The sequence below is a fragment of the Megalopta genalis genome, chromosome 12 (genome assembly GCF_051020955.1).
Source record: "Megalopta genalis isolate 19385.01 chromosome 12, iyMegGena1_principal, whole genome shotgun sequence".
In the NCBI taxonomy this organism is placed as follows: Eukaryota; Metazoa; Arthropoda; class Insecta; order Hymenoptera; family Halictidae; genus Megalopta; species Megalopta genalis.
In genome coordinates, this window is record NC_135024.1 from 8,941,413 (window position 1) to 8,955,959 (window position 14,547).

Here is a 14,547-nt window from a genome sequence, read left to right on the forward strand (position 1 = left end):
CCTGTCCAACGGCAATGGGAAAATCGAATGCGCGGCGTTTAATCGCGAAACGATATCAGCCAGCAACGATCGAAATTAACTATTCATCGACTGTTTGCGCCTATCCGCTTCCGAGCACGTGTGCGACCCACACGCACAGGGCACCGCCCATGCCTGCAGGATAGTCGGGAGTTTTATGAATCACGAGAGCTATCTTTCTGGTCAGGTGAGTAACGCGTCGCGTCTGTACCATAACAATGGGGAAAGGCAGATGAATCCTTCACCCTTTTATCCGCTTGGAAGGAAGACAGAGCGAACGTTCCTTTCGCGGCGAGCATTTTGTCACGCGCGGCGTGTTAACGAGTCATTTGCGTGGCCTTTCACCGGCACAAACGATCCCAAACAGCGATCCACGGATTAGGAAATCGCGCGCTCTCGCATAGAGATCGCTCGTCTGAAAATAACAATCGTCCAGAGACGCGAGGGTCTCCCGAAACGCGCGTCCGGCGTTGAAACCGTGCGCTTGATACGCATCCAGAAGCCGTGGGCGACCACGGACGTCATTCGAACTTGCAGCTTCCTCGACGGACCGTCCTTGACGGCCGAGCCGTGTTTCTGCGAGGGCAAATTGTACGCTCTTCCGTCAGTGTCAATGCCGAGACAGCGGGGTATTATTCGTCCCGCTACCGTATTACTCCTCTCGGCCTGGAGACAAGAGACCACGGCCATTTTGCACAAATTACGCGACAATCTCGCTTCTTCGGGGCCGGAGAAGACTCCGCCGAGTCTCTGTTGCGCTGACCTTGTTTCGATTGCAGCGTCGATTGTTCTATTGAGATTCTAAAGAGATATTAGAAAACATTCGATATGCGATTTGCTCGGTTTTACTCGGTCAGGATCGATGCAATTTCAAGCACTCGAAGGTCGAACACAATCTAACAGAGATTTGAAATTTTTAAGAGGAATTTCCTGCCAACTTCTGGCGACGTTGCTGGCTGATTTTATTGAAGAAAGATGCTCTTATCTGTCTTTGGTGAAGCAAGATTGTAAGAAAATTTTTTCTATCATGCTTTCCACCCTCTCGAGCTTGGATCAATAGAATCTAAACGATCATCAACGGTCGTCGAGCAGAATATTATCCACCGATTCTGAGAACTTGAAACTATAACGGTGCAGTTCCTAGACGCTTTTACTGTTCCGTCTCAATCATTAATCTCAAACGATTGTGGTCAGCAGCAATGCGTTACGTCTCCCGCTTCGCAGAACAGACTCGTTACGAGTCGGAATAAAATAATACCCGTCTGTCATTAGATTCAATGAACATGAATTTCTACTTTTTAAATAAATAGCCTCCGGGCGCGTTGCAGCCGCGAAAGAAACGGTACCGCAATGAACGAAGAAAAATGAACTGTGCGCGTAACGATCTATTTTCGGTGGTTTCTTCGTGTAAAACATCTCTAGAGAACCGAGAGCGATTCTTCAACGCCAATACCGAACAAACGGCGATAAACAATTTTTTTCGAGGCGGGCTCCACGCGCGAGGGAGAGATACATGTAATATTTAGAGTTTTAACATTTTCAAGCCGGTGCCTGTGGTCTCGAGACGCGTGCCCCCACCCAGGCTCTTTCTAGAGTTAATCTCGAAGCGGATAAATATTGACGTACCGAGCGAAATCGGAGGCCGCCTCGGTAAATATATCAACGACTTCCGAGTGGACAGGGTATTACGAGTGTCGGACGCGTCTGGCGCGTAGCGAAAAAAGATATCGCTGAATCGGTCCGGCTGAAATATGGCTGCAACCGCTTCGTCCCGCCGCGGCGGTAAAGATCGGGTCGTAGAAAAGGATCGAGCAGCCAGCGGGGAGATCGGACAGTTGTAAAGGATCGAGCGGCACAGGCGACCAAGCCGTGTAATGTAGATCTTTATTTATTCGAGCCGTTACGACCGTCTCATTAGCCATGCTACGTCGCTGTCTCTTCCCGCCGATTAACTTTATGACGAATTACGAGTTCGCGGTAGCATCCGCTGCGGAAATAAAGGCTAGCCGGGACGAAGCGACTATTTTCAGGCGCAAAAAGTGGAACGCTCCGAGAAATTGCGACTTTCTCGCGACTAAATCGGATAACATTATGTCGCGCGATCTTCGGACCGAAGATTTTTCATTGGAACTTCGTCAAGGTTATTCTCCCTTGGTCGGCTTCCCGTCGATATCGCGCACGGATAACACGAATTTTTTTACTAGATTCGTAAATTCATATTTCTTGCAACATGTCGTTCACATTTCACGCAACACATCCATAAGAGTCAAAATTCACCATGATAAATTGTAACATTCCGGTCGAATTGCTCTGATTTAGTGAACACTATTCGGTTCGAATTTCAGCACTTAGCGCGTTCTTTCACAATTTTATAGCAAGCCGTCCCAAAAGTTCGTTTCATTTCTGGCCAATGCCGATTAGTTTCTAATAAACATATACATATAGCATAGTCGAGTATGCGCAATGCTAGCGCATTTCATACTTTTATACGAACTACGACGTTCGTTCGTGCGTTCCTTGAAACCGTTACGTAGAATTGTCAGCATCGCGAATTGTTTATCAGAATCGCAACGATTCGTGACCTACTCGAAACTATAGGCGGCCCGATCTCAAAGAAAACAGCCAAAATTTCAGGAACCGCGTCCAGTTGTGCCTGCGTAACTTCGAGTTTCGATCTTGGCAACGGTCGTGTGTGTACGAAACGGCCTGCCGGAAGCTATTATTTTCATTTTGGCTGCTAATGACCGACCGCTGCGAAGACGAGACCGAGTCGAAACGACGTCCCCTGTACACAATAATACCGTCGACGTCGATTACGTCGAACGAGCCGTTTGTCTCGCGGACGAGCCACACGATCTAATCGAAATAATAATTGCGGAAACAGAACGGATTGACGAGCGGCGATCGCGATATCCCGCGGGCTGCCGATAATACGGTCCGCGCGCTGGTGCCATTATTATTAGAAACGTAAATATTAAAGTACGAGCATCATCGTTATTTATAGCTGTTGCACGATATTCGCAAAGCGAAATACAAGATCCCGGGTCCAGCATCAAGGTTCCCCGACACGGTCCAAGATCGAGGAGATGACGACCCCGACCATTTAAATCGACGCTGAAAAGGAAGAATTAGAGATATCGTGCGTGCCGGACACGTATTAAAGCCCCACGGGATAACGTTAACACTGATCGTTCGATTCGTATCCAGATGAAACGATCGACATCCTGTTGTTTTGTTTTTTTCAATCGTTCATTTTAACGGATTTATTTTTAATATGGTTTTACTTAATGGAATTTATGAAGCGTGCAGGAAAATAGTACATATTCAACAGTTACTAAACGGTATAACTATCATTTTTATTCTTTTGCTCGTCTAGCATAGAATTGACATTATTAAGTGACTCTGCGGGAATTTCTATTTCTCAGAATATTTAATATAGATTCTAAACTATGCCCGCCTATATTTTCAACCAGAAATTTCGATGACTGATGAACAGACACCGACTCACGGATACTACTACATCGTGTCTGGCTTGTTAAAGTTATTAATAGACGGCGGATTTGATGCATTTATGAGAGAAATGGACAAGTGCAATCGGGAACAATGAAAACAGTTGGAGATGTTAATAATACTACTACGTTATTTTCAGCTTACTAAATTTTTTTATCGGAGGAAATACATTTTTAGTCGACTTTTACAATTTCTATTTTGCATATAGATTCGCTATCCACCTTTGTGATAATGACAAGATTGGATCTACTTGAATAAAGTGGTTTATGAAAACCACAAGTTCAGTTTACATAAAGATCTGCAGTGTAATAACAAATATAATTGAATTCAATTCAATTTAATACAATTCAATTTAGTTCAATTCAATTAAATCCAAACCAATCCAATACAATTCAATTCAATTCAATTTAATTTAATTTGTTTATATATAGGAGTAAACGCCAATTTTCACAATAACAGAAACAAAAACATGTATTACTATATTTCCATGTCTTAAATTTAGTAACATTGACTACAAATATGTCTACATTAACGCCGTTGTCGTTGACAAATTGAAATATCCCGTACAAACGAGGATACCAAGGTGGCTGGGCATCGGCAGTCTTCACAGAAATGAAACAGACGACCAAATGAGAGAATGTGCGCGAGTGCAATAGTGATTTCTATCAGGAATGAATGGTCCGAACGAAAGGTCTAGGGAGCAGAAAGATCAGGAGGCTGGAGCCGGTGTCCGATAGGTGTGCCCGTCACGTCGTCGTCGTTCGTCGACAGGGAAATGCATCTGGACGGGGGCCAGATTCAAAAATACTCTGAATTTCGACGGATCCGCCGATGATCCTCGACCACTTCGCGACTCCCGTCGGCGACCGGCCGCTGACTCGGTTCTCCTCGCTACGGGAATTAGACGAGTCGGGTTCTAATCCTCCCGCGGGTTCCGCGAATCATCACTATTTCTGTTGTTGGCAGGCGAGGGCCACGTGTGTGTGTCTCTCCCACGGAGCGATCTCGCGACCCCCGTCTCGATCGAGTTAAAGCGATCCACCCACAAGCATCGCGAGCGGGTGTAAAAATTGCGGGCGGCGTCATCGCGTCGCTGATTCACGAAATCGAATTCGGGGCCGAGGGCGAATCTCGAGCAGCCTTCGCTCGGTTGTCTGACGGGTTACCGACGCCCGGCGACGTCGCCGTCGACGGTTCCCCGTATTTTTAAATCAGCGAGCTACGCGCGAATCTTCCGCGATCGCCGCGCTATAAATCACACTCCCGGTCGCTCGGAGCTCGGGACCTCGAGTTACACGCTCGGTCAGAGTTCTCCTCGGTCTCGCGAGGAAGCGAGGCGCGGTGAAACGCGGATCCGAGAGAGTCGAGAGCGGGATAGAGGAAGAGAGAGAAAGAGAGAGATAGAAGGAGAGCGCGAGAGACAGCGTTAGGTGGGAGTGAAACCGCGGTGAAAAGGGATGGAGGGGTCAAGGGAAAGAGAGGAGGGGACGAGAGAAGGATAGACAGCCTTTTGAGACCCCTCGGTGACCAGTTTAGTTCTGCTTGGCATTCGAACCCAACCGGACGAGAGATCATGTGACAGAGGACACTCAGGATCATCGCAGATCCAGGACACCCGAACCGGCGCGATCGAGACGAGTCTCCTGCGATCCTCCGGCGTCGGTAGTCGTCGCGACAGTGTCGATCGACCGATCGAGAGATCCTCCCGGCGTATCTGCCAGAGGCAGCAGCTGGCCAGGAAACGCGTAGTGCGCCTTAAAAGGCAGGATACACGGCGGTCTCCTTATTCCGCGATCTGCATCGAGGATGACCGGCTGCGATGCTGCATAATCGCCGGTCCGAAGACACGTTACACGGCGCAGCACGTGCGCTCCGATCTAGATCAACAAACAACGGCTCGAATACCGGGCACGTTGTTCGTCGTGGAAAGCAGGAAAGCCTGCCGCCTGCATCGTTCCCGGTTCCACGCATCGAATGACACTTGTGAAAACCGCGCACACGTTTCCGCCGGTCGGTGAACAGGAGGGTCGTCGACAGCGCGGCGGTGCACGACGAACGTGCTGTCGTTGCCACATCGCGTAGTTAGCCTCGCCGCACCCCGGAAGAGCCGAAGAGAGTGTTCCAGTTCGACGGCGGACCGGGTCACCGGGGTTTTCGCGGCCATTTCCGGTTCTATCTTGGCGCGGGCTCGGCTCGGGAACCGGGTCCGCCTGCGGACCAACCAGAGGAAGCACACGGTACGCGTCGGAAAGGTCGCGAGCAGCCAGATATGAGGTCGTCCCGCCGGTACACGGGCTAAGAATACAGCCGCGAGTGGATCGTTGAACCGGGGCCTTCCTTTCTTTCCACGTGTCTCGGCGGGCCGAGGGAAATAAATCAGAAACTTTCTCCGCGCGCGCGCCCGCGGCTGTCCGCTCCGCTCTTCGCCAGTGCTCTTCGTAAACTATGTCGGGAGACACCACGTCCGACGAGGAGGGATCGCAGGAGGACTCGACGCGGTACGACGTCGACGATCTCGAGATCATCAAGACCATAGGTGAGCACCCTCCACCTGCCGATTACCGCCGATTCTCCATGTTCGATGACCCGACTTTCTATTCGCTGCACGCGTGTTTACCCTTGTACGGTCTTTAGCCGTTTTCGACCAATAAGCTTGCCGTTCTTCGTGCATAACCCTTGTGTAGACAGCTGGCTAACTAACCACCATGTTCTCTGCGACGACCGTTCATCTTCTCCTCGAAATGTCACGGAGTCTCTTTCGGTATCCATTTTTTTAACATCGGAACTGCGTTTGTGTTAACCGATCGAGAGGCAAGTTGGTTCGCCAGGTGGTTCTTTAATTGGACACCTGTGCTCCCATCGTTGACTATGATTTTTAGTTCGTTTAATAGGAGACCACGTTCGTATAATTCGGTTCGGGATAGAGTTCAGTCAACCAGACACTGCTAGAATTTATTTAATAGAGTCAATAAATGGAGCTCGTATAAACGGAGCTCCGCTCTATCGCATCGATTTATATTTTCATAACAAACAAGAAGTCTTAAACCCTTGACTGCGGTTGATCGGAAGTTTTATCGTCGTTACCGATTTTGCGGGAAGAAGGGTGACATTTGTATTTATTGTTTGCCTCTAGACACTGTATTCACTGCATACATTAACCATCGTGCGGTCTTCTTAGTATTCTTCGTGGATAACGCTGCTCTAGACAGCTGGGTGCCCAGCTACTCGAGAATTTCTCACGTTCTTCTGAAAATGTCACTTCGATGTCTATTTGCATTTTCAGTATTGGTAAGAAATCCGAACGTCTTACCTATCATGTTTTCTGTCATAACTATGATGATTCGAACTTTGTAATTATTAATGATTACCTACAAGCAAGATACAATTTATATTTATTCTACGCCTACGTCGTAGCAATGTTTAAAGTGTTATAAGATTTTATTCAAATTTCAAAAAAACTATTAATGCTAATATTTATTAGGTACTGTTCGAAATCTTCCTTGTATGTCTGACTCAATATTGCAATATGAGTCAAGGAGTCAAAGATCGAAGCTTGAGAACTGTTCATGCGATTTGATTATCCATACAAGAGATAATCACAGTTCAATTTGCGGCACTATCAAGAATAGTTAGGATAACACGTCGTGATCACTGTAGTATTTGTCTTTAGGCTGTGTCATGTAGCTTCGCGATCAGAGCATCGGGAATATTTATTTTCCTTATCTCGATTGGTTTTACCGCGGAGATCGGTGTGATCGACGAGCCCCAAGTAGGAAGGTTCATTATAAACAGCAGTCGATTAAATTTCGCTCAGGATTACGATTATTCAGAGACTTTCACGTCGGAGGATGGGCGCATTGACAAGCGACGCGTATATGGGTCGCGATGATTTTAAAGGAAAAGTTAATTAGACAGTCCGCTGCGGAGTACAGGCTGCACGGGTGTAATTGCCTTAGAAATTGTTTTCGAATTGAGCGAATTAACTGGTACAAACCTTGAAAGGGAATACAAGCGTATATTATCGTTGTCCCTTTCATTGTGCTCATGTAAAAATATTACGAACATAAATATCCTTTATGAGCTCTTATGGACTTAAATATTGATCCTTACAATGCCTTCGACGATTTCACGATAGCCACGATTTGATCTATTCAAATCGTTACGTATCAATTTCTTTTCACCTATTTTTGAACCCACTTCTTTCAAATCACTTCTTTTACTGTTTATTAGATTAATAATTTAAACCGGCTACCAAAAAATTATAATTTCAATGGTACATTTAAAAATCTGGCTAAAAATAAACACGGTATGAATATTGATCCTTACAATGCTTTCGACGATTTCACGATAGCCACGATTTGATCTATTCAAATCGTTACGTATCAATTTCTTTTCACCTATTTTTGAACCCACTTCTTTCAGATCACTTCTTTTACTGTTTATTAGATTAATAATTTAAACTGGCTACCAAAAAATTATAATTTCAATGGTACATTTAAAAATCTGATTAAAAATAAACACGGTATGAATATTGATCCTTACAATGCTTTCGACGATTTTACGATAGCCACGATTTGATCTATTCAAATCGTTACGTATCAATTTCTCTTCACCTATTTTTGAACCCACTTCTTTCAGATCACTTCTTTTACTGTTTATTAGATTAATAATCTAAACTGGCTACCAATAAATTATAAATCCAATAGAACATTTAAAAATCTGGTTAAAAATATCCCCCAAGCATAAACGAGTCAATGTTTTTCTTTGAATCCGAATTTAGACATCCGATCGCTAAATTAAGCACGTTTAGCCTCCGAAAATTAAAGCGACCTGCCGTAATTGTGTTTTATGGAGAGAATTTATTAAGCTCAGAAGTGGCTGCGGTGAAATAATTGATTGAAAATCAGAAAATCTGGCACAGGCGTTAACGTTTGGTGAGAACGAAAGTTGGATTCAATGCACGATCGCCGATAATAAAATTGATCGGACGTGTACGAATTGCGAACTGGTCAAAAGTTGGAGGAGCTTCTCGATCGTGCCAGAGAGAAGACGTTAATTCGGTGGAATTAACGTTTCCCACGGCGTGATCTCCTCGCCCGAGGAAAATGTCAGAGAGACGAGCCGAGAGGCGAACTACCCTCGAAGCGGGGAAGTGGGCCACTGGAGAGTGAGAGGCCACCGAGTGTATATTTAACTGCTCGTTAAGTCAGAGTTACACGAGACTCTCGATCAGTAAACTGCAGGTGTTCCGTTGGTGGTTTTTCAAACATTCCAAGGCCTCTTGCGAAATAATTATTTATATGACCGGCACCAATGGGAATGCAAACGTTGACGCCGCGAGCACCGCCGCGCGGTTCGACGTCGCTCGTCGAACAGCGAAAGAGAAAAAGAAACACGACGGACCAGAAGAGTTATTAACGGGTCTCTACGATGTTTTCGGGAACGTCCCGATTTCCGCGCGAGCTCCGACACGATCCAAGCTCCCGTTAATCGGCGTATAATCGGCGCTCACGAGCGATGGCAAAATAAATCTCTCGCCGGCGAACATCGGTCCTTTATCGTTTCGTTTACGACGATCGCGCTTAGCTTGATTCCGATCGTAAAACAGCACGGTAGCGGAGATCGATCAGGACAGATGTGCTGCCAGCGCTCCGCGAGACGTAAAACAAGTCTTGGACGCTCACCAAAATCCTCTCGTGTGTCCGAGCGTGGAGAAAAACTCGGAAGCGTCTGGCCTGCGTGCACGAAATTCGAGCAAAGAAGGGATGAATGAACTGCCTGTATCGGATGAACGTCTTAATAATCTTCTCCGACTTAATTCTTTCCTCGGCGACTCGCCGATCAAATTAATGCCAAGTTCTTTCCTTAATACGTTGTTTCGTCACGCAACGAAATGTGACGCTGGAACGCGTCCAAAAGCTCTGCAAAAATTGACCGAAATGCAGTTGTGTAAACACTTCGAGACCGTGGTCATAAAAACTTAATACAGTAAATTTCGTTAATGCAATGCTTAATAATCGAGAATTTTAGATTGTCCCTAATTGGTCCTTAACTTGTACACAAAAATGGACAATTTGGGTAGAGAATATACGATCGATCGAGCCTTGAGGCTCGTTTTTATAGTTACCGATTGTCAACAGCTAGAAGAACGAGCCGCAAAGCTCGAATAATCGTACCTTCTCTTCCCAAATTATCGATTTTTGTTTCCAAACCGAGGGTCAATTAGGAAGAATTTACCGTATTCTCAGTTATTAGGCATTACAGTAACGGAAACATTGTTCACAAGACTAAGGTAAGATCGTTCACGACCGTTGCAATTAATCCGGAGTGCATTCATTCCGAATTCCGTGAGAAACGTGTCGAAGTGTAGGACGACCAGCTGATCTTGATCCGTCAAAGATCGTCGTTGACAGTCCGCCAATTACGCCCAATTAAAAAGTCGTCGTAGAATGCCTTGTAATTACTGTTTCCCCGCAGCGTTTCGAAAGAATGGTCGCGTCGTGACAGTTTAACGATAATGGTACCGTTAACAGGGGAGAAATCGTTGCTCCCATAGCAGCGACGACGTCTCTGGGACCTTGAGGGGCTCGTAAACGAAGTCGGTTGCAGCAATTACGCAAATTTCGGCCGACCAGCGGAACGGTTTTAAAACAGTTTCAGCCCGGAAACGGGCCCTGCTCGGTTTTATCATTGACACCTGTTCCACGATCGTCTGGGAAGCGTCGAGCGGCGCTGACGCGCGCGATTTCCCTCCCGATTCGGCCGCTGCCAATTTCTGCCGGGAATCATAATGCCGGCACTGTGAGCGACAGAGACCGTCGCTCACGACGACGTGTCGCGTTCCTGATTAAACGCGTCGCAACCGGAGCAATTTGCCGGTTAATTCGGGCGGCGCGGCGCGGCGCCGAACGCGGACCCGCGGGCCCCCTTAATTGGTCGCGGTACGACGAGCAGGGACCGGCGGGCCCCCCGAGTCACCTGCGTTCGTGGGAAAAGTGCATTAAACAGAGCAGGCAGAGATCGCGCCGGCGGAGAGAGCGGCGATAATTAAAGATCGCGCCGAGCGATCTGCGATACGCGTGTATCCCCTTTCCTCGCGGACGCGTCACGCCGGAACAATTTGCACTTGACTCGCCGAGGAGACGATCGTTGCGTGATCGGAAGCCTTGGATATCAACTGGTAATCGCTCCGGGTCGCTCTCGATCGAGTTAATTAGACGCGATGCAGTCTATTTATTTTATGATAAGCTCTGCTTAGGGGAGAAGGTTCCGACGTTTCGTTCAATCACCGGGGAAAGAAGAGTTCAGCTTGGTCGAGGATTGTTGTCGTTTTTTTCCAATATTTTTGTTTATCCGCGAAAGAGAAATGCCGTAAAAGCGACTACGTTCAGACGGTATTACCGTGCCGAATACATTTGCTTTAGTATTTTCTAACGTTTGATGTGCTATATTGATAGCTTGCTAACGCATCGCTTAACGTTTTAAACGCTTTCAGTCGCTTAAGTTTTAAACGAATGCGTCGAACACCGATGCCATGTAAATATGATACACTCTTGATAAATTGAACACTTTTGTGACTTCGAAACCTGGAAAATAACGACTGCATCGCGTCGTTTATCATGCGGAAGGTTAATTAGTTCTACTTTGCTAATGTGTTGTCAGCTACTGAACCAATTACTAATGTCGCCTCGCGTGGCAAGATACGCAGTCCTGATTGGCATTCATAAGTGGACTGTGGATCTGTAAGAATGAAGACGCTTACGGAATTTAAAAGCACTAACGCATCATTTTCAATTGATCATAATTAATAAAGAACGAAATCAATATCAATACAGCTCCAGTATCGTATAATTAGTGCGTAGAATCTTTATTTTACATAAAAATCTGCCGTCTATTAATAACCTTGAAAATGTTATAGCTAACGTATTAATTATTAGCTGTTTATAATACGAACTTTATATTCGGTTCGATAAGAAGATCAGCAATGACCATGAAAAAGTAGTAGGATCAAAAATATGTGATAAAGATTGGATGCGTAATTGGAAGAAATCTAACCACGATGGCTGATCGTTCGAATTGTTTCCGTTCGGAATAGTGAAATGAATAACGTGGCACCTTTCAGGGACCGGTACTTTCGGCAGAGTGGTCCTGTGCAGGCACCAAGGCACCCCGTTAGCCCTGAAGATCCTCTCGATGGTGGACGTGATCAGGCTGAAACAAGTGGAGCACGTCCGAAACGAGATCACAGTACTGAAAGAAGTAAATCATCCCTTCATCGTGAACATGTACGTGCCCCCTTTTATCCTCCTTTCTCCGACGATTCCGCGGAAAATCATTCCTTGACAATAAATCGTTGAGATTTCCCCGCGACCAGCGAGGAAACGTATCGGTTCTACGCACGCCTAATTAAGAAAGTGGCGCGTTTCTCGGTCGAACCGAAGAAATTGTGGAAAAGAAAGCGTAACTAAAAACGACGAGAGTGATACCCGCTGATCTCCTGCGAACGATTTGCGTCATTTACCGTCCAATTAGCAGCCGTTGGGTCGTGGAGAAACCGTCGACGTCGACGGTTTCCCATCGCGCCGGCACTTCGGGAAGAAATCGCGTCTCGGGGCGATGATCGTTTCGTTTCGGACCGATTCTATCGGAAAAATCGTCTGCGCGCGCGCGGTGCTCGCGATCCATGAACGACTTCTTGCGAGCGTTCGATCGGTTTTCAGGTTGTGGAGCGGAAGGGACGAGGCGAGAGTGTACATGCTGCTGGAATTCGTGGCCGGCGGCGAACTTTTCTCCTACCTGAGGGCAGCCGGCAGATTTTCTGGACCCACCAGCTGTTTCTACGCGGCCGAGATCGTCTGCGCCTTGGAATACCTTCACAGCAAGCACATCGTTTATCGGGATCTGAAGCCCGAGAACCTCCTCCTGGACAGCCAAGGCCACCTAAAAATCACCGACTTCGGCTTCTCGAAGAAGCTCACCGACAGGTAGAACGAATCACCTTCGTCTTAATAATAAGACCGAACCGTTATCTACCGTTCGCCAGCTACACGGTGAAATTACCATTGTTGGCATTATTGCGACACAACGAGACAATAACGGTGCCGTAGCGAAACAATATTTTCTTTAACCCGGTACCGTTCGCCTTGACATTCGAGACGGAATGTACGCTATGCAGATAGCCACACGTTCATTCTTGAAATAATAATGCTGAGGACGTATCGTCGATCGTATCTCCTCGAAATGTCGCGTTCGGACGTATCGTTCCATCGTTAGTCGCTCCGCGAGTATTTAATTGCACGGAGGGAGTGCCGATAACCGTGAAAGATAAGCAAGTATCCTGTCTCATTATGATGGGAATGATGATAATTGTTCTCATGAATTGTCGTCTTTGCAGAACGTGGACGCTGTGCGGGACGCCCGAGTATTTGGCGCCGGAGATCATCCAGAGCAAAGGACACAACAAGGCTGTGGATTGGTGGGCACTCGGGGTCCTCATCTACGAGATGTTGGCTGGGTTCCCGCCATTTTTCGATGACAATCCATTTGGCATCTACGAGAAGATATTGAGCGGCAGGATAGAGTGGCCGAAGCACATGGATCCGATTGCCAAGGACCTTATCAAGAAGCTTCTGGTCGCGGATAGGACCAAAAGGCTGGGGAACATGAGACAGGGTGCCGATGATGTGAAAAGGCATCGGTGGTTCAAGCTGGTCGAGTGGCCATTGGTAATTTATCAGTTCTGTAGCGATTAAACGAGTTTGTTCCAATTTATTCAGCTGCCGCATGCTTTAGAAAAATATTTCATTCGTAAGATGATGAGTCGACATAAGTTCAGGATATTGAATAGAATTTTTAATTATCAAATAGCTCGGTTTCGTTTTCTCAGCATGAAATGATTTATTCGTACGTGCATACTTTTTCTACTGTAGTTTCTTGTCTCCTTCTCCACGGAGCGTTTTATATGCATATTTATGCATCTAATTCACTAAGAAGTAAGACTTTTAATTAGTCGACCTGATAATGAGCTATAAATGTCTGATATAAATCGATATCTTAACTTAATCGATAACTTTACTAAATTATTATCAAACAAATAAATTAGTACCATTGAAACTACGTTTAAGCCAATATTAAGCTAGAAAAGTGATACTTTATAAAAGCAGTGCGTCGTCAGATCCACAAAATGGAGGGAAAAAATCATTTCTTAACATTAATGCCCGTAAATAACAATCCAGAGATTTTGGCACAGAATTTACAATTCTATTGTATTTCCAATAAAGTGTAATATTTTAATCGGAACTGATAATGTCAACAGGTACCACAAAGGGCCCTAAACCCCCCGATAAGACCCCGAGTAAAGGCTCCAGGGGATCCAAGCTGTTTCGACGACTACCCAGAAACCGACTGGCGATCGCAGCCTCCATTACCACCGGACCAATTAGCACTGTTTCAAGATTTCTGAGTCCTGGATCGATCAGTTCGAAACGCGGACAATATTTTTCGAAAACGCAGACCATCCGTTCGAAACGCTGCGAATCTCGGACACTTCGAGATCGTCGATAGCAGTCTGTACAAAATAGCGGTCGCGCCGATCGGTTCTACGTTCTAATTTGTACATAGTCCTTTTGTATTTCGTTCTGCGTTATTTATTTGTACGTGGTGCGTAGCGTAGTCACCTCCGTTGTTTTCTCTTTCTAATTGTTGAGACACTGTAAATAAACGTTGAAGCAGGAGCGTGACGGATAGGAGGACAGAACAGGGTTCTATCTCGATGGAGACGTTTGATACGTGAAATGTTTCTTTCTAATGCTTAAGCGACAAAGAGAGTGTTAACAGATATAGAAATTTATAAATATACATATAATATAATTTTATAAGACACGCGTGTCTAGCATTGTTACAAACGTGTACATGTGATACAGATTGTTAATAATTAAACCGTGCACTTTTTTCCAATGTCAAGCCTGTCGTTCCATGTACAATACGTCGTCGACGCTGAATCACGGGTACGCCAGAAAA

The 14,547-nt window shown here is 45.9% G+C and overlaps 1 protein-coding gene across 1 annotated transcript; it reads left to right on the forward strand.

Annotated features, from left to right (window-relative positions):
* Positions 1-3,957: 3,957 nt before the first annotated feature.
* Pka-C3 (Protein kinase, cAMP-dependent, catalytic subunit 3) lies at positions 3,958-14,490 on the forward strand. The gene is made up of 5 exons (XM_033469787.2): positions 3,958-6,064; positions 11,651-11,813; positions 12,249-12,512; positions 12,923-13,253; positions 13,844-14,490. Exons 1-5 carry the CDS (start codon positions 5,974-5,976, stop codon positions 13,988-13,990), a joined length of 996 nt encoding a protein of 331 aa, XP_033325678.1. The 5' UTR covers positions 3,958-5,973; the 3' UTR covers positions 13,991-14,490.
* The last annotated feature ends 57 nt before the right edge of the window (positions 14,491-14,547 follow it).